Source organism: Akebia trifoliata, chromosome 2, assembly GCF_017979445.1.
Source record: "Akebia trifoliata isolate Shusen 1 chromosome 2, ASM1797944v1, whole genome shotgun sequence".
NCBI classification, from domain to species: Eukaryota; Viridiplantae; Streptophyta; class Magnoliopsida; order Ranunculales; family Lardizabalaceae; genus Akebia; species Akebia trifoliata.
Genome location: NC_141376.1, coordinates 21,022,768 through 21,050,491, shown reverse-complemented (window position 1 = coordinate 21,050,491; position 27,724 = coordinate 21,022,768). Strand labels below are relative to the sequence as shown.

The following is a 27,724-nucleotide window of genomic DNA, read 5'->3' as shown; positions in this document are numbered from 1 at the left end:
TCGTCTCCTCAGTGTGAGCCCGAACTTGGCAAAAAAAGGTTTCTGTTAGTGTCACTCTCTCTCTCTCTCTCAGAAATCGGATTAATTAAGTCTTTTATTATGTTATCTGTGAATCTCCATTAATGGAGAATTGGAATACCGATCCAAGAAAACATGAGATTGGCTGATTTTATCCGTTTGTGTATTATCGAATTCAAACAATTAGATTCTTACGAGTTACTATCGTTATAAAGCTTGAATTTTAAGTCGAAATCTCTTAAAAGGTTCAATTTTTTATTTGGTACAGTTAAGCTAATGGCTTCTGCAGGGGAGATAACAGCGGTGGAGTTCTTACAGGTATGATTAGTTACTGTTTTTTTTTTTTTTAATATCAGAGTAAAATTTTCTGTTGAGGTTTTTTTTTTTTAATTATTTATATACAGGGTTCAAGGAGGCAAAATCTGTTTTTTCAAAGAAATTATCGAAAACAGAGGTGTCATCTGCTTAGGGTTCCCCGAAATAGACAAATTCCGTTGGCTGGGATCTCTAATAGAGGCATTGTTTCGAGGGTTATGCTTCCAGTAGTTCCCAAAGCTTTGGTTTCAGGAGGTGTGAGCAGTTTTGTAGATGAAGAATTAATTAAGATTGGAAGTTCAGCTGAGAAGGTTATACATTATTATCGCATCCCATTGGTTCAGGACAGTGCAAGTGCAGAACTTCTGAAGTCGGTCCAAATGAAACTCTCGAACCAGATTATTGGCTTGAAGACTGAACAATGTTTTAATATTGGGCTTAATTCGGAATTGTCAAAAGAGAAGCTTGAAGTCCTTAAGTGGCTACTGGGAGAGACGTTTGAGCCTGAGAATTTGGGGACTGATAGTTTCCTTGAGAAGGAAAGTCAGAAAGGTGTTTCTGCTGTTGTAGTTGAGGTTGGGCCCCGTTTGTCTTTTACTACGGCATGGTCTGCTAATGCTGTATCAATTTGCCAAGCGTGTGGACTGATGGAAATCACTCGCCTAGAGAGGTCAAGGCGGTACATGTTGTATCTTCGTTCGAGAAGTGGAGTGTTAAAGGAACGACAAATAAACGAGTTTGCTGCGATGGTTCATGATCGGATGACGGAATGTGTCTATCCCCAAAAGCTCACATCTTTCAAGACGAGTGTGATTCCGGAGGAAGTTCGGTACATCCCAATCATGGAGAGGGGGCGGGAAGCATTGGAGGAGATTAATCAGAAAATGGGTTTAGCGTTTGATGAACAAGACTTACAATATTACACGAAGCTTTTTAGAGAAGACATCAAGCGGAACCCAACAACTGTGGAACTCTTTGATATTGCACAGTCTAACAGTGAACATAGTAGGCATTGGTTCTTTAACGGGAAAATCGTTTTAGATGGAAAGCCCATGAGTAATACTCTCATGCAAATTGTGAAAAGTACATTGAAAGCCAACCTTAATAACTCTGTGATAGGCTTCAAGGATAACTCAAGTGCAATCAAGGGCTTTGAAGTGAACCAATTGCGCCCGATCCAATCTGGTTTGACATCTCCGTTAAGCACAACTACTTGTGACCTTGATATCTTATTTACAGCAGAGACTCACAATTTTCCATGTGCAGTGGCACCTTACCCGGGTGCTGAGACAGGAGCCGGGGGTCGCATAAGGGACACACATGCGACAGGACGGGGTTCTTTTGTTGTGGCTTCCACAGCTGGTTATTGTGTTGGGAATCTTTACATTGAAGGTTCGTACGCTCCATGGGAAGATCTAACATTCAAGTACCCATCAAACTTGGCTTCTCCTCTTCAGATTCTTATTGAGGCAAGCAATGGTGCATCAGATTATGGGAACAAATTTGGAGAACCCTTGATTCAGGGTTATACAAGAACTTTTGGAATGAGACTCCCAAGTGGAGAAAGACGGGAATGGTTGAAGCCAATCATGTTCAGTGGAGGAATTGGGCAGATTGATCACACCCACATAACAAAAGGAGAGCCCGAGATTGGAATGCTAGTCGTGAAGATAGGAGGCCCTGCATATCGGATTGGAATGGGAGGTGGGGCTGCATCAAGCATGGTTAGTGGTCAGAATGATGCGGACTGGACTTTAATGCTGTACAACGAGGGGATGCAGAGATGGCTCAGAAGTTATATCGTGTCGTCCGAGCTTGTGTTGAGATAGGGGAGAACAACCCAATTATCAGTATTCACGATCAGGGTGCAGGGGGAAACTGTAATGTTGTCAAGGAAATAATCTACCCAAAAGGTGCTGAGATTGATATCCGTGCAATTGTGGTTGGTGACCATACTATGTCAGTTTTAGAGATATGGGGTGCAGAGTACCAGGAACAAGATGCGATATTGGTGAAGCCTGAAAGCCGTCACTTGTTACAATCAATTTGTGAAAGAGAAAGGGTTTACATGGCTGTTATTGGAACTATCAGCGGTGAAGGACGGGTTGTGTTAGTAGACAGCTTAGCTGCAAAACATTCTCATTCAGGTGGGCTCCCTCCTCCCCCTCCAGCAGTAGATCTTGAACTAGAGAAGGTTCTTGGAGACATGCCTCAGAAATTCTTTGAATTCACTCGAACAATTCAAGCACGGGAGCCACTTGATATTGCCCCAGGGGTCACGTTAATGGATGCTCTAAAAAGGGTATTAAGGCTTCCTTCAGTTTGTTCAAAACGCTTCTTGACGACAAAAGTTGATAGATGTGTAACAGGTCTTGTGGCCCAACAGCAGACAGTTGGGCCTTTGCAACTTACTCTTTCTGATGTTGCAGTCATTGCTCAGACATATACCGATTTTACTGGGGGTGCGTGTGCTATTGGTGAGCAGCCTATCAAGGGTTTACTAGATCCAAAAGCCATGGCGAGACTAGCTGTCGGGGAAGCACTTACGAATCTTGTTTGGGCTAAGATTACTTCTCTTTCAGATGTTAAGGCTAGTGGGAATTGGATGTATGCTGCCAAGCTTGATGGGGAAGGAGCAGCGATGTATGATGCTGCTACTGCTCTTTCAGAAGCAATGATCAAGCTTGGTATAGCAATAGATGGGGGGAAGGACAGTCTTTCTATGGCAGCCCATGCATCTGGTGAGGTTGTCAAGGCTCCTGGAAATCTAGTTATCAGTGTATATGCCACTTGCCCAGATATAACATTAACAGTGACCCCTGACTTAAAACTTGGAAATGATGGTGTCCTGCTTCACCTTGATTTGGCTGAAGGAAAGCGGCGGTTAGGCGGGTCTGCTCTTGCTCAGGTTTTTGACCAAGTTGGAGATGAGTGCCCTGACCTTGATGATGTCCTTTATTTCAAAAGTGTCTTTGAGGTTGTACAAGAGTTGCTTGCAGACGGGTTAATCTCTGCAGGTCATGATATTAGTGATGGTGGGTTGATTGTGTGTGTTTTAGAAATGGCATTCGCTGGGAATTGTGGAGTCCACTTAGACTTGTATTCACATGGTGAAAGTCTCTTCCAAGCACTTTTTGCAGAAGAGCTTGGCCTTGTTCTTGAGGTTAGCAAAACTAACTTAGATAAAGTGAGGGAAAAGCTTAGTGGAGCCAGCATTTATTTCGAGGTCATTGGGCTGGTGACTACATTACCTACAATAGAATTACGGGTTAATGGGGCAACTCAATTGAAAGAGGAAACTTCCCACCTTAGGGACATGTGGGAGGAAACCAGTTTCCAACTTGAGGGGTTCCAGAGATTGGCTTCCTGTGTAGAGTCAGAGAAAGAGGGATTAAAGAGCAGGCACGAACCTTATTGGGCTTTATCTTTCACTCCCGAATTTACGGACAAGAAATGGTTGGCAGTGCTTTCTAAACCAAAAGTAGCTGTAATTCGAGAGGAAGGCAGCAATGGGGATAGGGAAATGTCAGCTGCATTTTATTCTGTCGGCTTCGAACCTTGGGATGTCACAATGTCAGACCTCTTGAATGGTGTTACCTCTCTTCATGAGTTCCGTGGGATTGTATTTGTTGGAGGTTTTAGTTACGCCGATGTGCTAGACTCCGCAAAAGGTTGGTCGGCCTCTATCCGGTTCAACGAGCCTCTCCTAACCCAGTTCCAAGAATTCTACAACAGGCCTGATACCTTCAGTCTTGGGGTTTGCAATGGGTGCCAACTCATGGCTCTGTTGGGATGGGTCCCAGGATCCCAAGTTGGGGGAGTCGGTGTCGGTGGCGACCCATCACAGCCTCGGTTTATCCACAATGAGTCTGGCCGGTTTGAATGCCGCTTCACGAGTGTGATGATAGGGGACTCACCTTCTATAATGTTTAAAGGAATGGAAGGTAGTACATTAGGTGTGTGGGCTGCCCATGGTGAGGGGAGGGCATATTTCCCTGATGATAGTGTTCTAGATCGCATCCTTAAGTCAGATTTGGCACCAGTAAGATACTGTGATGATGATGGGAGGACAACTGAGGTTTATCCTTTCAATCAGAATGGGTCCCCATTGGGGGTGGCTGCTATTTGTTCTCCGGATGGGAGGCACTTGGCTATGATGCCTCATCCTGAGCGATGCTTCTTGATGTGGCAGTTCCCATGGTATCCAAAGCATTGGGATGTGGAGAAGAAAGGCCCCAGCCCATGGTTACGGATGTTTCAAAACGCAAGAGAGTGGTGTTCTTGAGACAGGTTAGCTTTTGTTCGTTATTCTCTTTTTAATTGATGATATTCCCCACAATTGATGTTTCTCCTTTTTGCTGGTCAAGCTTTCCTAATTTTTGTCTTTCTCCAGAAGTTGAAAGATTAGGAGAGGAGGGGATTTTGTTTTATTGAAGTACCAAGGCTTTTGATGCTTTCAGAGGTTAGTGAGGGTTTTGATGCTTTCAGAGGTTCTGTTATTCCTGTTTTGTCTTGTTTCTAGCAATGGTCATATGTTGATTTGTTTTCCATTTGCAGATATTTACACCAGGAACAGTGGAAAATGGGGAATGAAATAATGGGATTTTCCTGTAATTCTATAATTTATTTTCTTAATTTCTGTTCCTGTTGTGGACTGAGTAATTTATTTTTGTTAGAGTCTATAGTGTTTCGTGACTGTATGGGTGATCTATTAGTGGATTGATCCCTGTTTTCGTTTTCCTTTATTCAGTTATATGGAACCCTTTTCAACTATGAATAATACAAAATATATACATACATACAACCTGTAGAGGTAATTCCATGGGTTATTGGTTTTTAATTGCTCATGTGGCTAGCTATCTCGAGTTGTATCCTTAAGATTTAAGACACTTTATATTCTTTCTCGTTGTTTCTCATGCTCAATCTTTTCAATTGACTTTACTGTATGATTATGAGTATCTTTTGTTCCATTTTTTATTAGATATTTTGAACTCTTTGCATCCAATGTATTCTGTACGGATATTTTTTTATGATTACTTCAATAAACACAGGACCTTCTTTGTACGCTATTAACGGATGGGGCGTTTTGCTTTGGAGACTTTCTTTAATAATGAAAACTGTGACTTAAACCCTAAAACCCAAATAGAACTTGATTTTGTATAAGATATGTTACTTTTACAGTATAAGTTGTGTCCTTCCTAAGATATTGTTATTGTGAGATTCAAGTTTCACTCAAAAAGTTTTTTTTTTTCCCTTAAAAATAAGAAAAGAAAACAAACCTTATATGATTGCTTATGGGATGGATTGATTACATATCATTTTTCACAAGTCTTTTTTTTTTTTTTTTTTGGTATAAAATCATTGGAACATGATCCAGTAACCTTAGGTTTTAAGATGTGTTGAGGTATGTTAGTGTGTCGATGCATTCCCATCTATACTATCTTCTAGGTGCAAAATATATATAAAGAAACAAACAAGAAGTCGAGTTTTAATAATAATCAAGAGCTAATGTTTAGTATTTGTAGGATGATACATACTCTCTTTTGATGTTTGATTGTTCTTGATGGGCCCTCGTATAAAGAACTGAGCCCCACCATATCAATGGTAAAATCAAAATCAGATAATCTAGAACATATCATTTCCCATTGTTTATAAGGGAAATGTATTAGAGTTATACTAGATCATCTTTGTTGGCTTTTCTTGTTGATGTATGCCCAACTTTAGGACATTAATTCATCTTTGTTGGTTTGTAAAAGAGTTTGGATTTTGGTTACTAGGAGTAGTCCTATCCTAGTGAGTAATTATTGAGCTTTTAAATTTAGAGAGCTTGCCACACCATTGGTGGTACTATTGTTCAAAAAAAATCTCAATTCAAACTATGACATTAATTCATCTTTGTTGGTTTGTAAAAGAGTTTGGATTTTGGTTACTGGGAGTAGTCCTATCCTAGTGAGTGTGATTATTGAGCTTTTAAATTTAGAGAGCTTGCCACACCAATTTTTGCTAATGCCACACCATTGGTGGTACTATTGTTTAAGAAAAATCTCAATTCAAACTATGAAGATATAATCGTAAAACAATAGATTGGATTGCCTCTACAATGGATTTCTTTAGGCACACCAAAAGGATATTAAAAGAGCTTCTATTAACATACCAATTTTTTACTTATAACACTCCGATTATATGTAGATTTTAATTTCATAAGGATTGGTGTGTTGTGAGTAAAAGTTGGTGTGCCAGTCAAATATATATGCTTTAACTATTTTCTCAAAGGTAGAGAAGATGATTGGAAGACTTGCATCATCCGTGCAACAAATCTCGAGGTGGGAGGTTGTGTTATTGTCTTCCTAAAAAATCCCTGTATCTTACATGACAAAGGGTTTGTGATATCCATACTATATAGTGAAGGACATGCCATTGAATTCAGAGCATACACGTGCCTATCATATATGCCACATGATGGGATGAGTACATGATACTGTTGTTGTAAGGCAATAGGAGATTTAACGTAGATTGTAGTACCTAGAGATATATCGAAATACTCAAAATAGTAGCATGGTCGTAAAGGGATATGATGAAATAAGGAAGAACGATTACTACGGTGTCTTGACTGACATAGTTTAGTTAGATTATTTTGAGGACAACCATGTTTTCTCTTCAAGTGCGATTGGTGGGACGTCGGCAACAATGGTAGAGGAGTTAACATAGATAAATAGAACTACACCAACATCAATATCACAAGGAGATGGAATACCGATGAGCCATTTGTGTTGGTGTCTCAAGTTGAACAAGTTTTTTATGTCAAAGACTGTAAGTTAGGCAATGATTGGTTTGTCGTAATGAAGACACAAGCTCGAGACTCGTACGATGTACCAGAAGATGAAAAGTCAATTTGTGATGACGAGCCATACCAACAAAATGAGCCTTATGGTCTAACTAATGCATCGAATATTAGTGACGATGATTTTGTGGCATGGCAAAGAGATGATATTCCTCTAGCACTTGTTGAGGAAAATCTTGTAATGCGAGGAAGGGGAAGATGAGAATGATGATACCTTCATTAATGATGAAAGTAAGGATGATTGTACCTTCTGTGACTATGAAATAGAGGAGGATGAAATGAACACTAATGATGGTAGTGAGAGCATTAGCTTTATGTAATAACATCCTTATCATTGTTTGTAGTTTGCTACTCATCTCTCCCCACTATTACATCCTTTTACATTCTTCTTGACTTTTGGGAGAATAATCTTTCATTTCACATTAAAATTTGTACTTTAGTCTGAGAAATGTTTGAATTGTTGCAATTAGGCTATATCATATTTTAATATTTTGATAAACTCACGAAGCTTTCTGATTTATTGGTGGAAAGTAAACAATAACTCAACATTAACAAGAAGACTATGATAGGTATAATCCTAACACACTAGAATAAAAATATATATCTTTGAATTAAAACTGACAGCATTATAATTTATCATTTTTACCATTTTATTAATGAGAATAATTTGAGAAAAAATTAAATAAAATAAAGTTTGCATGTGTGGAGAATAACCATGGAATGCCTCATCAATAAGTATGTCTACATTTCCTCGAGTTGCTTATTATCTCATTTTAAATTTTTTATTTATTTATTGATGTATAGAAAGCACTATTTTTGTTTCTAGTTTGTTATAGTAGTTGTACTAGTAGATTTTCTTTGATTGTGGATCCTATATACATCCACTTGTATAGAAAGCATTTTCTTTGGTTCGTTTAAATCACACATTTATGCTAAGTAACATAGGAGCTAGCATAACATAGGAGGTACAAACAAAAAATTGAGGCTGGAATCCAGCTTATATTGGGCACAAATGGACCACACGACCAGGCCCAACATAAAAAATATCACAAGTGACAGCTCAAGGCTCTACCCACTTTAATGATTATCTATCTTTTTGGGACTCGTGATGTTTGGACAAATGTGGGTATGAAAAAACCTAATCAAGGGAAAAATGTGTTTTTTTAAGTGTTTATTATTATGAAAAATAGAAAGGGCTGGATTATATACACGCACTTCACTGTTTTCATCCAGCAGCCTTGGCGAATCTCAAATTCCTCCTCTCTCATTTGTATCTCACTTTCTAAATTTTCTTCTTCTTTGAGTCTACATAAGTTTCAAGTAGGGTTTCCTGGTACAAAAAGTAATGCTCCCTGTATTTTAGTGTTCTTACAATTCAAATGTGCCTTAAAATGTATACCGCCAAGGATTCAGTTATGTGTTCATTCCCTCTCAGAATTCAACATGAGGTATGTACTTTTTTGGATTGTTTCTTAGTTAATTTCTTTATTCAGCTTGTCTATGTTTCACTGGTACATTTACAAGTGTTAGTTCTACTATAAGTAATCTCTTTTTGACCATTGTGTACTTCTTTTAACCTTTTCAAAGCTTATGTACTGTTGGGGACATTATTGACGAGACTAGTTTGTATTTCTTCATTTATGTTTTCTGAATTTCGACTAGTGTTTTGGTGACATTGTGATTCAAATATGCCTGAAAATGCATAACATTTAAAATTTCAGTTACATTCATTTTTCCTGCTTAGTCTTCTACAAGGATTCAGTTAGATTCATTTTTCTATCTTGCCAGAATTCCCACCGGATTCATACTGATGTTCGAGGTAAGTTCCTCTTCAATATATATTCATTTATGAAAAAAATGAAATTCTGAACCTGTTTTCAATGGATGGCATGCCCTTGACCTTGGTCTTCTATTGAAGACAGTTATATCCCCATGTTTTGGTTTATATTTGAGATGCCCTGTTTTTTTCAAACTGATGACATTCCCCTTAACCATAGTCTTCTGTGAAAGACTTTTAAAACCTTAATTTAAGGTATTTTATGTAACGAATGTTTCGGTTTTTGGAAAAACTGAAACACCGAATTGATTTGAGAATTTAAACCGTGCTGGCCAACTCCTTAGAGAATAAAAAATGTGCGCAATCTCATGGACTGACCAATTTTGGCATTAAAAACAGTTGATGTTTGAACTTTATTGAGTTGTTTTACATATGTGAACTGTTGGATATCAAAGCCACTGCATATAAGCTTTTTGTTAACATTTCCTTGGCTTTTGTAAGACAAGTATTTTGTGGGATCTGTATGGTGGTTGCTTGCTGGGAAAGCGGAAACAGGCAATGTACTCATCTCTTTATTATGCAACTTATTAAATAATAAGGGAGTTGGTAGGTCTTGATTAGAATATGCTTCCATCTTGACTGACACGGGTTTGTTTGTTAGTTTTTTATAAGACTCATAGGGTATCTGATTTTTCGAATTTTAGTTGCAGCTTAATGCTTTCCGTATAAAAGTTGTTAGAAGAATTGGTTGTTGAAGTGATCTAAGCAATCTACTACTCAAAAAGTTGATAGTTAGTGCATAGTTAACCATATTGTTCCGATATATGATTTTTGTTGTTGGTTGTAGCTTAATGCTTTCGACACAAAAGCTACGAGAAGCGTTGATTGTGTGACTGATGTTAGTAAGTTCCTACTTATAAAGTTGATAATTATTACATAACTAACCATTTAGTTATGATATATGATTATGTAGAATGTTTTTCAAGTAGTCTCATTTAAAATGATTTAGTTATTGTATGACAACATTATCGTGCCCTAGTTGTGCTAATATTTAGTAGTTCTATATAAAGAGAGTAAATAGCACTATTGCACTGTGATGAACCTTGAAAAATATGATTCATGGATTCAACAGTATATTCTAAATTACGTAATAAAAGTATTGTTGAATAATAATAAAGATGATAGTGGATTATGTGATGGGATATTTCATGAATTGAACAATTTACCACAAATAAGACGAAAAGGTAGAGCTTATATTTGGTAGGCACATTTTGGTTATTACTTGCAATAAGGGGAATACTAAAAACAAAAACACATGCAGAAATATTGGAATCCAACTTGCCCTTGATTTGGTTACATGTCTTGTTAAGAAGAATCAATGCGACATTCCAATTTCTTATGATGTTGCTCATCTGTTCCTGGCTTGGGTGTTATTATAAATTAGAAGTTTTATATATTTATCGAAAATGAATGTATATGTATATCATCCTTGAGTGTTAAACTAACTGTGTTGTTGCATTCATGAACCTAAAACTTTCTTATAATTTCAACCTTTTAGATTGAAGGCCCTTCCTGTTATGCCACGAAAGATAGGAAAATGCAAAACTTTGCATTTCCTTTCTTTTGCAATTCTTGTCTTTTGCGGTCGTTTATGATTCAGTGGCTTTGTAGACCTTTTAGAATTTCATTGTAAAACATTTTGATTGCTTGGTTGAACATTTGAACTTTTCACACATTTATCATGTTATAATTGCTATGTTCTTATTTGTAATGCCATATTCCTTAATAACAAAATCTTGTGTCTCTGTCTCATGTGCTTATGATCAATTATTTGCATGTCTTCTATATTTTTGTTTGCACACATATGTATGTTACGACACTGATTCATCGAGTTATATATTTGTCGTTTAACATGCCATCCTTATACTATTATTTTTGGCATGTCTCTGTTTGCTTCCGTCATGCATCGTGCTCTGATAGTCATATTTATTGCTTGCATATTTATTTTTCCCCTGTGCTTATTGGTATATATTCTGTCAACATTGGGTTGATTATGCCATTTATCAAATACTAACAAAAAAGGGGAGAATAGTTTCCACCTGTGTGTACTGTCTCAGTTGAATTCTACAGGTAAACCATTCAGAGGGAGCAATACCTAAGGGGGAGCAAAATAGTTAGAATCTTAAGTTTTTAAATTTAAATACTTTTATAAGATTCTATCGGGTGTAAGTGTGTTGGTCATTCTAGAAATATTTCCTAGTTTTTTTTTGGTTTAGATTAGGTTGTCTCATAATTGACAAAGGGGGAGATTGTTAGTTCCATATTTTGTCAATCCAGAGACTTAAGTTGAGTGTTGGATTTGTTTACATTTGAAGACGTATGAAGATTCCGATAAAGCTGTTCAACCTTAAGCACCTTGACAAAAAGCTCCAAATGTGCGTGCACAAAGTTTAAAAGGTAATGAGACCACCTAGACCTTTCACTAATACCTAGATGATTGTTAGATCAACTCATATTGGTAAGACCATGCTTTTCCCTACCCATTCTTTCATCGGAACTTCTAGGAGTCAAAAATGGCTTGTCGGGAGTCAAAATGGCTAAAAGGGCATTTTGATAATTTTACCTCCATTAGGTCATCTCCTGTCTCTTGATGAGTGTTTGGGGATCTTATATTGACAATATCTTGGAAATCCCCGAGCCGTTTGATCATTGGACCTCTCAGGAGCTCAAAATGACCAAAAATGGCATTTTTATAATTAACCCGGTGTCGAGGGGTCCACTAGGGCCGTCAGTAGAATCACTCCAATTATCCAAAATATAAACGTTGGATGTACTAGTGCCATTGGTAGGTATATTTTGTTTCCCTAATGTCTTTAAAACTCAGCTCTTGAGTTCTTTCTTTGGTTAGCTCAAACACCAGAGAAGACTTGTTCTCATCCCATATCATCTAGAGAGTTTCCTCTAGCCATGGAAAGTCCAAACCTTGGTAGAACCCACCTTCAACCTAAGCCCTTCCTTGTTTTGTCCTCTTTATCCCTTTACCCTTACCTTGCATATATATTAGAACACATCAATGGAGCTTGAAGCATTCTCTTGAAACAAAGAATACAAAGTGATGAACAAGAAATCCTCAAGGACATGAAGAACTCAAACAACTAATTAGAAGATCAATTAAGTTGAGTCAAGTCTTTGTAAGTGTTTTTAGTTTTCTTTCATTATCTAAAGGTTCTTGGTTCCTAGTTAAAACCAAGCTCTTGAGTAGAGTTGAGGATTCTACTCAAGAGAACTAGGTTGTGGATTCCCTAGAGACAAAATCCACAAGTTTGAGGAAGAAGCATTCTTCTCAAACCATAGGTTTAGATTTAGCCTAGAGAAAAATCTGAATTGCAAGGTTTTCAGGTGAACTATAAACCTCATTTGTTAGTGGAGGTCAAGACCCTAGAGTAGGGGTATTTGATAGTGGATGTAGGCAAGTTGCCGAACCATTATAAATCTTGCGTCTCCTTTACGATTATGTTTTATGTTCTATTTTGAATGAATGACATGAATGCCATGACTTGCATATCAAATGTTTGCTAAAATGTCTACAGCATATTTTAGAGTTGTATGCTTTGCCATGAATGACTTAAGTTGAGCTTGTGCATCTCTATGTATTAGTATAATCTTAAGACCTAGGTTAACTTCTTGGGTGGTGAATTTATCTTAGTTTCTTGATCCCATCAATTAACTTACCTAGATAATTTAGGAGAGGATTAAAAGAAATTTTTATTTTACGTATTCACCCTCCTCTAGGTTTAGACACGGTGCAAAGCCTAGAATTTCAGACCTACCATAGTCATTGATGATGGTCCACAAAGAAAGATTATGAAACGATATCCTTGGTCTTTCATCGCCTTCCCGCAAGAATTGAAGACTCCTAAAGATGAAAAGTCACTTCCACAAGATTCACTAGTGATCGCTCGGATGGAAAAATTAAGTTGCACTGTAACATCTTCTAGCTCCAGCAATTATCAGAAGCGAAGGTAAATTTTTTTTACTGTGAAGCTCTAAACATGGAGAAATATGGCTTGTAGAGTCATATGGATTGAATGCTTTTAAGTTATCGACTAGTGTCATTCATCACAAAGAAAGATTGGGAAAAGGATATGGCTTGGTTGAGGAGGGCTTGGGTGGCATTATTATACCTTAAAAGTGAATAGGAGGCAAAGGTTAAGGTAGAATAAGAAATAGGCTAACTCTGTGAGGATGGGAAGAATAATGTAGAAATTCTAAGGTCAATGGATAGTGCCATAATAAATGTCCGTGAGCAGAAATTGAATTTAGTTTTGGAGGCAATGAAAATAAAAGATAAAATTGAGTGGTTAAATAATCTTCTGAATAAAATTCATGAAAATGTGACTTGTCGTGAGGTTCAAATGGAGAAATTAATAAAGAAGGCTCAACTAGAAAAAAAGAAATTGAAGTGGATTCTAAAAAGATATTGCTGAAGAAAGAAAGCTCGTGGAAGAGCTTCGTGAAGTGTTAAAAGGAGAATTGAATTGACACAACAAATGGAAGAGTTTCTGGATTCGGTTGAAGAATGGCTAAGAGATATGATTGATTTAGGTTTCTCCTTCTAAGCTTAACATATAGAGATTGAGAAGCTGATCAGAGTTGGGTTTGTTAGAGAAGAAGAATACCCAGAGTGGTTAGCAAATATCGTCCTAGTCAAGAAGAAGAATGGGAAAATCAGAGTTTGTGTTGATTTCCACGATTTGAACAAAACTTGCCCTAAAGATGAGTTTCCTTTACCTAATATGGATATTATGATTGATAATAACACCTTCAAGTACCAAATGTTTAACTTTATGAATGGTTACAATGGCTACAACCAAATAAAGATGGTACCAGAAGATGTACCAGAGACATCTTTCATAACCCTCATGGGAGTATATTGTTATATGGTGATTCCTTCTGGGTTGAAAATGCTGGGGCTACATATCAACAAGCCATGACAGATTTTTGGTGACATGCTACACAATGAAGTTGAAGATTATGTTGATGACATTGTAGTTCGATCATAAATTGGCCCCGATCATATAACAATTCTAAAGTGAATACTAGAGTGATGTCGTGAAAAGTCGTATTTGAAGATGAATCTATTGAAATGTACTTTTGGAGTAACCGTTGGAAAATTCTTAGGGTTTATGGTTAAATACAAGGGGATAGAAATTGACCCAACAAATCTCAAAGCCATCAAAGAAATGTATCCACCAACATATTTGTTAAACAAGTGAAAAGCTTCATCGAAAAAATCTTGTACATTTGTCGATTCATTCCCAATCTGTCTAAGAAAGCTTTACCTATAATGCACATATTAATAAAGATGCAACTTTTATATGGAATGATGACTGCCAAGAAGTATTTGATCGAATCAAGGAAGAATTGCTAAAACCTCTGACTCTAATGTATCCTATGGAAGGAAAACCTTTGTTATTATATCTATCTTCCATTGACAACGCAATGGGTGTTTTATTGGCTCATGAAAACAATGGGATTGAAAAGCCAATCTACTACCTTAGTAAGGTGCTTCTCACAATAGAAAATAGATATTCATGTATTGAGTGTCTATGTTTAGCTTTGGTTTTCGCTACACAAAAATTACGACATTATGTTTTGGAACAAATTGTATGGCTCATTACAAAAACGGACTTGATACGATATCTCTTGAACTGGCCAATGTTAACAGGTTGTCTTGCCAGATGGTCTTTAAAGTTAGTAGAATTTAATGTCCAATGCAAGAACTAGAAAGCGATTCTAGGACAAGCAATACTTGATATGCTAGTAGAATATCTAGTTCCTGACAAAGAAAATATTTCAGATCATTTGAATGATGAGGAAAATATGATTGAAAAAGGAAATAGATTAGAAGTCAAAGAATCTGTGACGAAAAACCAAATTTTAGTTCCGAAAAGAAAATGGAGTATTTATAGGAATATTTAGATACATATTGCTTAGGTAATGCATTTTGATGAGTCACCATGACGACGAGATTGTTTAAAAAATGACGAACCAAAAGATGACTTGTGTGATGGAGGGATTGGAATTATCGTTAAAGCTTCCTCATGAGAAGAGTTGACTTTCACTTATAAACTAGAGTTTGATTGCTCTAGCAACGTAGCAGAATACGAAACTATGATCATGGGTTTAGAGTTGGTTGTTCAGGCTCAGATTCGAGATTTGCATATAATAGGGGACTCACTTTTGTTTATTTCTCAACTCTAAAAATAGTATCGTCAATGAAGATGATCTTCATCTCTATATTAAGAAAGTTAATCGACTCTTACAATATTTTTGCCATATAACTATGGATAATGTACCAAGGAAGAAAAATTCCCATGTAGATTCCCTTGCCACCATTGCGTCAAGATTTAAAATGAAAAAAAGATGATCAATTTTCTGTTATTGTTGCGAGAAAAAAGACCAATACCCAATTTAAACAAGATGATTTGTGAGATGTGGACAATGAAGAAGTTTGGGTTATTATGAATCCTGAAGAGACATGGTTCCAGTCGCTTAAAGATTATTTGGAAAAGAGAACATTGCTTGTCATTACAAGAAAATGAGCGATTAGGAACAACATTTTAAAATGGTATTTAGCCGTTTCTAATTAAGAAAGGGTTTGAACCGTTTTTCTCTTGAAGACCATTTGCTCTTTCATTAAGAATGTCGAAATAAACTTTTTAATCTCGCATTCTATTCTTCTAACTGAGATGGGGTAGCAAGAACGAACAGTGTGATGGTCGAACGAAGATAAAACAATCGAAAGAAACCTTCGATTTTTCTAAATTTTTTTATTGTAAATCGATCTCTCCCTTTCGATTTGTTTAAATCTTCAATTGGTAGTCGATCTCCCATCTTCTATTTCTCTCAACCTTCGATTGTAAATCGATCTCTCATCTCCGATTTCCCTACTTCGACTGTAAATCAATCTCTCACAATCGATTTTTCTAAATCTTCGATTTTAAAACAACTTCTCCCATCCTCGATTACTCACTATAGTCGATTTCAAAGTTATGCTTATGCTATTCTCACAAAACCCTACTCGTTTCTCATATTTGATTTTAATGCTCGTCTCTAATCTTTGTTTTACCAGAAGAAAAAGAAAAGGGGTAGTAGAGGGATCTCATTCTCTTTGGTTGATTTTGAGAACGATTGAAGTCAAAGGGAAGATAATGATAGAAGATCTATAAAAGATTTTCAAATATGTAAGTCCTTAAGAAGAAACCTTAGTTTTTTTCAATCCCATCACGATAAACCCTAGTTTTTCATTTTTTATGGATTCAAGTAATTTAATGTGTGATTTTTATTTGATTTAAAATCCTAGAATCTGTAATTTTTTTCCTGTTTCTCGACTTTTTTTTGATGGATAATTAAGCTTGAGCCCTAGATTTGAAATGGATTGGAGATTAGGTTACAACCGTCGATCAATGTAAATTTACAGTCAATTAAAATTCCATATAGCATATCTTACACCCTAATCGAGCTCTAATGCTTCCATTAGGATTTAACCTCGAAAAAACCTTCCTCTGTTGTTGATCTTTCTAGTGAAAGAGAAGAAAGAAAAATAATTGTTTTTTTCTTTTTATCCTCAAAATACCTACCGAGAGAGAGGGATTGATATTTTTCCCCAAAAAAAAGTTTTAAAAGTAAGATTTGTTCTATAGATATTTGACTCATCTAATTTCAAAAGGCCCAAACACCTAGTTTCCCAAAAAGAAAACTTTATAAAAATTATGTAAATGATAAATGTTATTACTATTTCTTTTTGGTCTCCGTAGAAATGAAAAATACTTTGAATCTTGTTCTTTTGAATTCTTTTGGAGAGAAACAAATCAGGCTGCAGATTACTTAGCAAGATTGGGTTCCTTTTCGGAGAATTTTTTTGTTATTGAAGATATGTATAACGTTCCTCAAGCGCTTTTGAGAATTGTAGAGCGAGGTTTAATTTGTAACTACATTCGATAGAAGTGTTTTCAGGGTGGGGTCCCTTTAACTCTCAACTTATCAATCAATATATATATATATATATATAAACTTTTCTTATATGTTTTATGGAAATATTTCAAATTCAATTGCATGGTTGAAATAGATAATCCTTGGGCTTTGGGAGGTAAGCTAGAGGTAGTAATAGAACTTATAGCATTTGTAAACTAAATTATCACAATTAAGTGAAAGATCAGTAGATTTTCCACATCTCATCTCCATATGGTTTTAACAGTTTCGGTTAACACTAGTGTTGGAGAACAATGTAAATGTTATGATGATACTCGCACACTGTCTCTAATTGAAAGTTGATTTGGTATATGTTGGAATTTAAGAAGATGTCGAACATGCTTGGATTTTAATTATCACATGGCTTGTTCATATTTGAACCCAATTTCAAATCCTTGAGAGAAATCAAGTCTCATGTCCCATATAGTTATTTGGATATTAGATATTGGACCCAACTTCCTTGTTGGTCCGATGATTCGTCATTGTTGGTCCACTCTTTTCACCATCTACTCTAAGTCATCTTTGTATCATTCATAAACGAAAAGAGACACAAGAAACCAACATTTAAAACGATGTTCTCTCTCTTTCTCTCTTAATATATATGTTCTTTAGGGTGGGTGTGGGGAGAGGGTGCATGGCTTAGAAGAGGGAGTTTACTCTAGAGGAGGAGAAGTTGATAATAAGCCTTCATGGTGTTGTAGGGAATAGGCTTAAGTAACTCCAACTTCTACTCTTTCTATATTATTCTTTTAATGTGATTTGATATTGCTTTCCTCATCAGTTAATCAATACTTTGGTATGCTAAGAAGAATAGAGATTTTTTCGTTTCAAAATTTATAGGCTAAGGTGATGAATCAATGATATGGTGCCATGTGTATTGAAAAACAAGTAAAATTCATATGCTCATGTTCAATGAATTATGTTGTTTATTTAGTCAAGCGGGCTGCTCATGTATACTTGGAAGCCAAGCGTGTTCACGCTTTTAGGGACATCATTTTATCAAAACTGAGGTACGTCTCATTTGCAAACGAAAGATCACTTTATGTAATCTATGTATGCTGATGCATATACTTACTGTGATGCACATCCACGCATGTATTCTTCTAGAAAAAATGCGAATTATCTAGTAAATATGGTCTTTGTATGGTCTCATTTTTATTCTGGTACAAACTTACGCACTCACAGTTCAACTGTGCATGTCATGGTTTTTAAATTCGTCCGAGACCGAGACGTATCGCCCGAGTTAACCCGGTGTCAGAGCTGAACGAGACAAACTCACAAAGTTTTTTTTTGACCGAGTTTTACGAGTCACGTTCAATTTTTTGATTTGTCTCACGAGACATCTCAAACGTATCGGAAAACTTGTCCGAGACGACTAGGTATTGGAGCTGAACGAGATGAGACGAGATGCCAAGTTTAAAAACCATGGTGCATGTGGACCTGCTCCTTTTATGCTCTTCACTAGCTGATTTAGTTATGTTTCATATTATGCCCTCTGGTTTGGGATATTATTTTACCCATTATGGACTATGAAGGGCCAGCTAATTAATGTTCTTCTTAATTGCTGCTAATTCTTAGTTGCTGGAATATTTTCCTTATGTATAATACTGCAGTTTCTTTTCATTAGTTAATTGATGAAGAAATTTCCTTGAGAATCCTTCTTAATCATGAATTCTTGGTTAATGTCTTTCAGCCATCACATTTCAGAACCTTTGTTGTAGCATTGTTCACATAGATATTAGGTTCTCATTGGGGCCCAAAATGGCCTGGTTTGGTCCCAATCCCTGCCCTTTTTGTTTCTGAGGAAGAAAAGATAAGTCTTCTAAGGCTAGCAAGTGTAATTACAAGGTAAGTCTTCCAAAAAAAACTCTCACCAATTCCTGAGGTATGTTGTTAGCATCCTCTGTTATATAAAATTATCCCATAGTATCCTAAACGAGCTAAACAATCAGCAATTTTGTTCGCCAATTCCTTGGTTTGAGTTACTTTTGTTATTGTAGAGCATTGCTATAATACTGAAATACGACAAAAGTTCGTAAAGTGTAAGATTTCAAAATGATTATCATCGTATTTAGTTTCCATGCTTTCCTATTGTTCGCTTCTATGACCTCTATTTCTTATCTGTGATTAATGCAGCTCGAGTTCCAAACATCTCGATACCTTTGATACTATTTGAGAACCCATTGGAGGTATTCGAGAATGTCCGAGCAATTGCACTTTCATTCATTGGGATTTTGTGTCAAGTATCAATTATCTTTGAGGTTTAGTTATAGAATTTCACTGTGACTTGAAATTGAAAATCCTTTTTCAAGGCCAGGGAGCCCCAAATCATTCAATGGGCTCTTGAAAGTGCATTGGTGGAGATATGTCGGTTTAGCTTAGAGATTGGAAGTGAGCTCTCCAAAATGGTATAAATTTTTTATCTTCAATTCTGTTTGTAGATCAAAAGAAGACATTTTTTTTTATATTAATTTACCTGAGAATATGTTGGCACAGATTGGGACGCACATTTTGGAAGCAATACTGCAAGATGAATCAGGGATATCCTACATCTGTAGTCCAATGTGCGACCATCTTACAGGATTGATGAAAACCTGGGAACTTCTGGTATGTCTACCTATACAGCATGAAATTTATTATTTTATTGTTGAACATGTTCTCAGTGTGAAACTTTGTCCATTCATGTAGGTCACACTTTTGGCTGTACACCAAGACTTCTCTCTTTACTTCCTCTTTTACATTATCAGATGCTATGTTCTTTTCTGCAATCGCGAGAGGTAAACTATTGCAATGACTTAGTATCAAGATAATGACATCTTAGTAATAGGGCTTTTATTTGTAAGCATGGTTGGTTAAGAGTATTGATGGTGAAGTACTTGGTAATTTTGTAAATTATGACCCTATGGTGAAGCACTTGGTATTTTGAAATGATTTATCATTTGTTTGGCTTTGTCATTATTGAAGAAGGAACCGTTGTGGAAAGTTCTACTTTTAAATTGTGTTTCAGGTAAGAGAGGTTGATGGTCACAAGCTTGTTCATTCGAAATCCATGGGCAAATGAGGTTGAGTGGAATGGCCCCTGGTCAGATTCTTCCCTTGAATGGACCGATCGTATGAAGCACAAGCTCAAGCATGTTCCTCAGGTGGTCAACTGCTTAAACTTTTCCTCTATAGAGCATTGAGCTAATCTTTATTTTGTTTTATTTCTTTTTCTGTTTGAACCTCTTTGTGAGTGCTTTGTTTTAGATATATTTTTTGGCTATTTTTTTTTCTTAATTCATTCTCTTCAAATTGATTTCATATCCCAATACCATAGGTTGGAGATTTTTTTTCAATGTTTTCGAGATACATATTAGAACTAATGCAGGCATCATCATTAGCTTAATAACAATATATTATCTAAGTGATTCTGATAAATGGATTAGTTGAAATTGAAATGTTCAAAATAGTCCAGAGTGTAAGGATTCTTCAGCATCAATTCCAGGAACACTACTACAATACTACCCCCCCCCCCTAATAGTAGAAAGGTTCTTCCTATTATCCCACTTCTTCATTACTAAAAACACAAGTTCCCTCCATAGTTGCTTGCTTCCCTAATAGTAGAAAGGTTCTTCCTACCATCCCTTTCTTCATTACTAAAAACACAAGTTCCCTCCATAGTTGCTTGCTTGCTTCCTTCCTCTATATGCTCTCCTCTCCTATTGTTGGGCACATTGCACCCTCTAGGCACTACCACCACCAGCTTCATCCTCATCATAGGCCTCCTGTGCTGCTTGTTGAGCCTGTTTTCTCCTCATCTCCTCCTCAATGTTGACATCATGTAGTGTTGTCTCCTCGCATTTGTCCAACTCCATATCTATCAACTCCATTGACATCCTTGATGGCAACACTGCTTTTAGTGCCTTGCATTGCTCCATAGTCAATGAATCCGGAAAATCAACCGTGAAGTGGTTGTAAAGCTTCCCCTTCATGAAAGGCCTTTGATACATCGGCATCAGCTCATCGTTGATTGCCTTGAATTGATCTGTTGTAGCTCACATAACATTAGTACAAGAGAAACTTGATAATCAATTGCAGGGGATACTAGGAAGAAGCTTACCAGGCTTGACAACTTCCCTAGGGTTAGATTTGATGAGTAGCGGCGTACCGTCCAAATGGGTCAATATGAATTGAAAGCTACAGAGAGCCTTAGTGAGAGACAATGTGTGCTCAACAAAGAGATCGTCTCCCTCCCTCTTGAACTTCGGGTGATCCTTTTGTTGCACACTACAAAAAAAGGCGAAATAGGAACAAAAGTATAAAACGGTATTAAGCCGTTTCTATTTAAAAATGGTATTAAACCGTTTTACCTTTGAAACCGTTTCTAATTGTGGTTTTAAAATTGAAAAGTTGCGATTTAACATCTCATTCTTTCGGAACGAACCAGACGAAACCTAATACCCATTCGATTTCAGAGGAGAGGAGTCTTGAGAAGGATATCAGGAATGAACCTTAAAGCTCATTTGATTTGGATTTTGAGAGACGAAACCTGAACTCATTTGATTTTTATTTCAATTTTGAGAAGGTGTCTTTAGAAGGAGATCAAGATCAAACCTTGGTCATTCGATTTCGATTTTGAGAAGGAGTCTTGATAAAGAGATCATGAACGAACCCTAAAGCTCTGATTAGGGGTTTCTCACAAACCTCACTCTGTTTTTTTTCTCAAGGAACAAACCCTAAAGTTCAAGAAGGAGATCAGGTAGCTTCTCAATCCTCACAAAACCTTATTCATTTCCATTTTGAGGAGGAGATAGGTTTCTACATTATTATCTCGATTTTGAAGTATTTTCTTCATTGTTGTTGGTTCCTATATTGTTTTCTATGTTTCTATATGATTGTGCCACAATAATCTATGTGTCACATACAATACACCCCTACAGATCTTGTTTTATATTTGTTTTTCCAAAATGTTGTAGATCAGGAGTTTTCTTCCTAGACCATCAATGGTGAGGGTTTTAAAAAAAAATTCTGCAATTTTTATTATTATTAATGGTTTTGGAATTTTGAGTTGATGGTGTGCACTTCGTAGTAGTTTTGTTGGGTGAAGTGAAACCAAAGGTTAGGGTTAGGGTTTTATTAGATGTGTTTTGTACTAGTTTTTTTAATTAGTTTTTTTTCTCTTTCTTTCGATTTAATTGAGTTTGGAAGAACCCATGTAGTTAGGCCCAAAGGGAAGCACCAGGCAACTATAGTGTGTCTACACAACCTTGGAGATAATGACTCAAGGTATAATAATTACCATTTTTGTCATTGTTATCGTTCTTGTTATTAGTGTTATGGTTTTTCTTTTTAACCTTACTCAGTTGGAAATTTACAAAGTTCATAGATTTGATTTGAGAAGCTTTCATTTCATTTTTTCTTATTAGAATATTCTTGATCATTGTTAGTTTGTTTTCATACCACTGATTTAAGAAATTGAATATTTTAGTTTTTTTTTTTTATATAGGTAAAAGTCATTTCATTAAGACGGTCGAGGAGACTGAAAAAAGAATAATACAAATGGAAAGAGTTAAGGGGATTCAAGACAACAAATTTGATCCCACCTAACAATTGATTTTGTAAGTTTAAGTTCATTTTGGAGTTTCTTTGGTTAACTTATATGTATTTATTTAAACTATGAAGATGTGTTGAACCTTAACCTGACCAAAACCAACAAATTGCCACTCTAGTTGAATTAATATATAAGACTATTTAGTTTGTCGTGGAGGGCAAGGTAGAAAATGCTGTCCTCTATGAGTTGGAATTACTTAAAATTGAATTTCCTACTTCTCTTACAATAGGTGATACACTTGTAGGTCACCTTGATGACATGGAAGCAGATTGGAATAAACCTATAGTAAGCGTCAGGTATTTGTTATATAAGAGGTTTTCGAAAACTTTAATTTTCCTTTGTGAGATATTTCCCTACAGTTTGGGCTGTAAAGGTATTTTTGTACTAGGAGGAAGGTCTAGAAAGGATTTGCCAATAAAAGTGACTCTTCGAAGTGGCGATAATTTAAAAAAAAATTTAGGTTTAAATGCCATCAATTTTGTTACAAAAAATTCATGTTTTTTGTAGACTTTTTATTTTCCTAGTTAAAAAACATACTTTTCAGGGCTTTTGCTTGGGAGTTCATCTTACCTATTGATCACATATGATCATTCCTGTACCATCTGACAAATCAATCTTAGTTAGAAACAATACTAATCATGATTTTGAGACTTTGAACCATGTCAACCAAAGAAGCTTTCATACAAAACTAACCTTTCCGATTTGTCACCCATATTCTTGATGAGAAATCATTTGCAAATTCTGCTAATCCATTGCCATGAATAATATCTTCAGATGATTCTTCTAGTAAAATTTTATAGCCTACACCAAGAAGCCATATTTCACTAGCTGAGCTAGAAATACCAGTTTTGCTTGAACCTACTATGCACTCTTGAAGTCTCCTCATTTAACCACCAGTAACTACTCGCTTCAAAGTTGTTGTCCACCCATAAGTTCTACTATTAGATGCTTTCTAGATGCAAACAAGCTTGACCATAAGGAGACCTTGGAAGACTTAAGTGTCCCTAGTTTTTGAATCAGAACTGGCAGATGTCAAATCTCTATTAGGATAATCAGTCGTAGTTCCTGCACAAAATTTCGAGGCCGCAACCCTCTCAGGCAAGCCCTTCATCACCTAGCTAATTGTACATAAACATACAATAATGGAGACGGTTCGTGGAAGCAAGACAAGGTGTGAACTTTACTTGTAGATTAGAGAGAAAAAAAATGAAGTGGAACTATTTATCAAAAAAAGAATGAAGTGGAACTTATTCAAACTATGAGGTAAGGTAACTGGGGATACATATAAGAATTGAAACTGATAATGAAGCCTCATATTTACGGAATGAATAGAAAAATATGATCAATTAGTGGTGTTCAGTAGGCTACTCATCTGTTGCACATTTTTAAGTGATGTGCCAATTGAGAACTTCTTGTTGAATTCCTTTCTATTTCAAATGATTTCCGACTGAAGTAGTATGTAGACATAGTTCATTTTTTTTTCTTGCAATCATAAATTATACTAGGTTAGCAATTGTACAATATTTGATGTGTGTCTTGGTAGTTATGGGTGTCTTTTTTTATAACATTACTTGTGAATTGAGCATGTGGCTGCTTTGCATATAGTGTGATGTTTGAGAATTGCATCGTATTTCACGTTTAACGTGGGTAAAGAGAATGATCACTTGGTGTTAATTGTATCTTTCCAATTTGTGGTTGGAAGTTTTGATTTGATTGATTATCATCAGTGGGTGCCTTGTGTGTAGTTATAACTACCCTTTTCCGGGAGTAAACCTTATTATGTGATTGGTACTAATGCTTAATGGAAAAAAGGATATCTCGGTTGTGCTTTATGTGAATGTTGCATGTGCTCAAATCGTTCTCCAAGCATTATGAATGGCATAACGACCTCTCAATTTTTTTGTTGAATTTTCTAGTTTTCACATAGTGTTGTCGTAAATGTAATGGATTACCTTTTTTTTTTTCTGGATTTTTGGATTCTTGTTAAGTTGTTTCTTCTTGACCAGATTTGACTTAACTGAACAATCATACTTCCTAGTTGCATATTTTGATACTTAGAAAGTTTTGTTTACCGTCCAGGTGATACGTGTCAAAGCATTCGAGGGTATGAATCAGTTAATCTACCCAGAGACATGGTTTTTTTATGTTAGTAGTGGTGACACGTGTCATCACTCAAATGAATTATCTCAGCAAGGTTAGTGACAGGTTACTATTATCAATTGCTCTGTTATGCTTAGAATTAAATGGTTTTTAGGTTTCAGAATGTTTTCGATGTCTTTCAGCCCTTCCATGATGTCATCAAAGCCTTATCCCAAAAATTTGGGGTCGGCTAGATGAATCCTATTATTCAATTTGTCCAAATCCATATCTTTTCTTATTGAAATTGTGGTCATATCCGCTTTCACTATCTCAATCTATGGTCTTCTGAACATTCCTCGCTCTTTTAGAACCTTTAACTATTATTTTCTTTCTAAGTGGGGTTGTAATCAGCCTTTTTTGAACGAATACTTTCTTTTCCAAGTGAAATTCCCAACTATCAAATTTTTTATTGCCGTAGTGAATAGGAACAAGAGAATATTGAAAACAGAATACAATTTTTTGTCTTTACAAACTAGGAAAAAAGAAGAAAAAGATAGTAGTACTTACGCATCTTAGATGTCTCATAATAGTTCAGAGGATGATTAGTCACACTGGGACTGATACACAGCTCAAACTTGTACAGGAGGCAGCAAAGGAGAAGCTTTCTTGATGTAAAATGAAAAGCTAAAAAAACATGGAAATAAATTACATCCAACAAGATTTGACCCTATACCAAAGGTTTAGAAGACATGATCTATCCTATTTGTCATACATTTTCCATTTATCAAATGATTCTAATTTCTATAACTGGAAGTGCTTACTCACTCTTCTAATTTGCATCAACCCCATGATTGAAAAAGCCAAAAAGTTCTACATACTGTTTGTCCTTAGAGTAATTATTGCCTTTCTTAGGTCGAACTGTGAAGTACTTCTCTGATCTGGCAAGCCTGGAGCCATTATTTTTCTCTCATAGAGACAATGAGTTTTTGAATTTTATATTTTGGGTGAACTTTTGAATCTGCTAGGTAGGATCACCTTTACTTTGGCATCCACTTTCTATCTTCTCCATTTTCATATGCAGATGTATATATACCTATATGCATGCTTGATGGAAATATGTGCTGCCCATTTTGAATCAAGCTTTATTTTGATCTTTTTAGTCTCTGGGTATTTAATATTACCTTGACATGCTTTAGTATTGATCCAAGCAAACACTTATTGAAGGTACTTCTATTTTAGATTATAACTTGAGTTATTCCAAAGGAATTTTCCAAGTGTTCAAATGACAGGTTCCTTGGATATTAATTAGTATTTTAAAGTTAAATTTTGTCATCTTTCATGGAATTAACTAGATCTGATCATGGGTCATGAACTTAAGATGGTTTGTAGAGAATTTAGTAAAAGTCTCTTTTTAATGAATCTGTGCAGGACAAGTTCTGCTAGATGCTAATGGCATAAAGATACAGAAATTGCAATGGATAAGGGAACAAATTGGGCTTGTAAGCCAAGAGCCTACTCTGTTTGCAATCACAATTAAAGAAAACATGCTCTAGGGTTGGCATGGCGCAACCCAATCATACTCTCTTTCAGGTAATTATCTCCTAATTATTTAGCTTATTTGGTATTCTCTTCCATTTTCTCTCTCTTTCTGCTTTTACTATTTTGTCACATTTGTGTTGTAGAGGTAGTTAATATACACTTATCACCAAATTGGATGCATTAGTGGGAAATACATATATTTGAAAGCGGGTTTCAGCTTCTAAAGCTGGAAGTGCAAAAGATGCTGATGTTGTAGAAAGAGACAATGATTCCGAATGTGATGTTGGTGAGGATCCTGAAGTTGATATAGGTGGTACCACTGAATATGCAAACAAAGAAGTTTCTCTTTCCAAAAAAGCTCAAGTAACTTTATTCAGTGTTGATGTTGAGTTGGTGTTTGGGGCAAGTGATGAATTAGGAAGTTCCCTATCCAAGGATGGAGTTCGATCTAGGTGTCAGACGAGCATCAAGTCTACCACTAGACAGACGACATGATCTTCCAATTTGGATTGAATACAATGCATATTCCATAGATGATTTACACGTTGTAACAATGTAATTTTTATTTATAAATTGTTTGTTCCACATTTTTTGAGATGATTTTCAATTTCATCTTTTATAAATCGTTTTGTGATGAACCTCATGGAATTGGATCTAATTTTATGTTCCATTTATTTTATTTTATCTTTTATTTAATAGATTTAAAATTAAGAAGGGTTAAAAATCGCTTGTCTATATCTTCTTTGAATATAACAGATTAACCCGTTTTGAATTTGTAATGGTTGATAGCCATTCCAAAATTATAAATCTGGAACGGTCATCAACCATTACAAAATTACAAATAGGAATGGTTTATAACCGTTCAAATTCTGAAAATTTAAAACTGCCTCAAACCGATTGAGGTGATTAATGAGATAATCATTTAAAATGGTCTTGAAACAGTTTATAGCGTATAAAGAACAGTTGAAAACTGTTCCTAATGTCCAAATGTCGGAATTTGGTGTAGTGTGTAGAGAAAGTTAAAGCACAAATCCCATAAGAAACTAGCTGTCAAATACATCCTTGTCAACAACATTCTATATAAAAGGAGTTTCAATGATGCATTACTCGTGAAGAAAGTACTAATATCTTAAGAGAAGTACATGCTGGAATTTGTGGTGAATATCAAGCGATCGACTTGTTTTCAAAATCTTGTGTACAGGATATTATTGGCCAAAAAGGCACAAAGAATGCAAGATATTTTTTTAAAGATGCAAAGTTTGTAAGATTCATTCAAGTATCCTAGATTGCACCCTAATGAACTTCATCCAATGCGTGCATATTGGTCTTTTCAAATGTGGGGTCTTGATTTAATCGATAAGATATCACCACCCTCAAGTAAAAATCACATGTGAATCGTGACTACCACTGAGTATTTTACCAAGTGGACTTAAGCAATTCCATTACGAAAAATTTCTTCCAAAGTAGTTGCAAACTTTTTCATGGAAAACATTGTCGCTAGATTCGGTCAACCTCAATAATTGTCACAGAC

The 27,724-nt window shown here is 35.9% G+C and overlaps 1 protein-coding gene across 1 annotated transcript; it reads left to right on the top strand.

Moving 5' to 3' along the window:
• On the top strand, positions 1-26,851 carry LOC147409900 (putative phosphoribosylformylglycinamidine synthase, chloroplastic/mitochondrial). The gene is given in 14 exon segments (XM_086431998.1): positions 1-336; positions 423-2,076; positions 2,079-4,623; positions 4,727-4,795; positions 4,891-4,943; positions 8,963-19,393; positions 19,482-19,592; positions 19,674-19,762; positions 19,993-20,128; positions 22,188-22,250; positions 22,471-22,582; positions 24,655-24,769; positions 26,083-26,244; positions 26,337-26,851. Coding segments are annotated over 3 exon segments (4,236 nt in total). The 5' UTR covers positions 1-294; the 3' UTR covers positions 4,619-4,623; positions 4,727-4,795; positions 4,891-4,943; positions 8,963-19,393; positions 19,482-19,592; positions 19,674-19,762; positions 19,993-20,128; positions 22,188-22,250; positions 22,471-22,582; positions 24,655-24,769; positions 26,083-26,244; positions 26,337-26,851.
• The last annotated feature ends 873 nt before the right edge of the window (positions 26,852-27,724 follow it).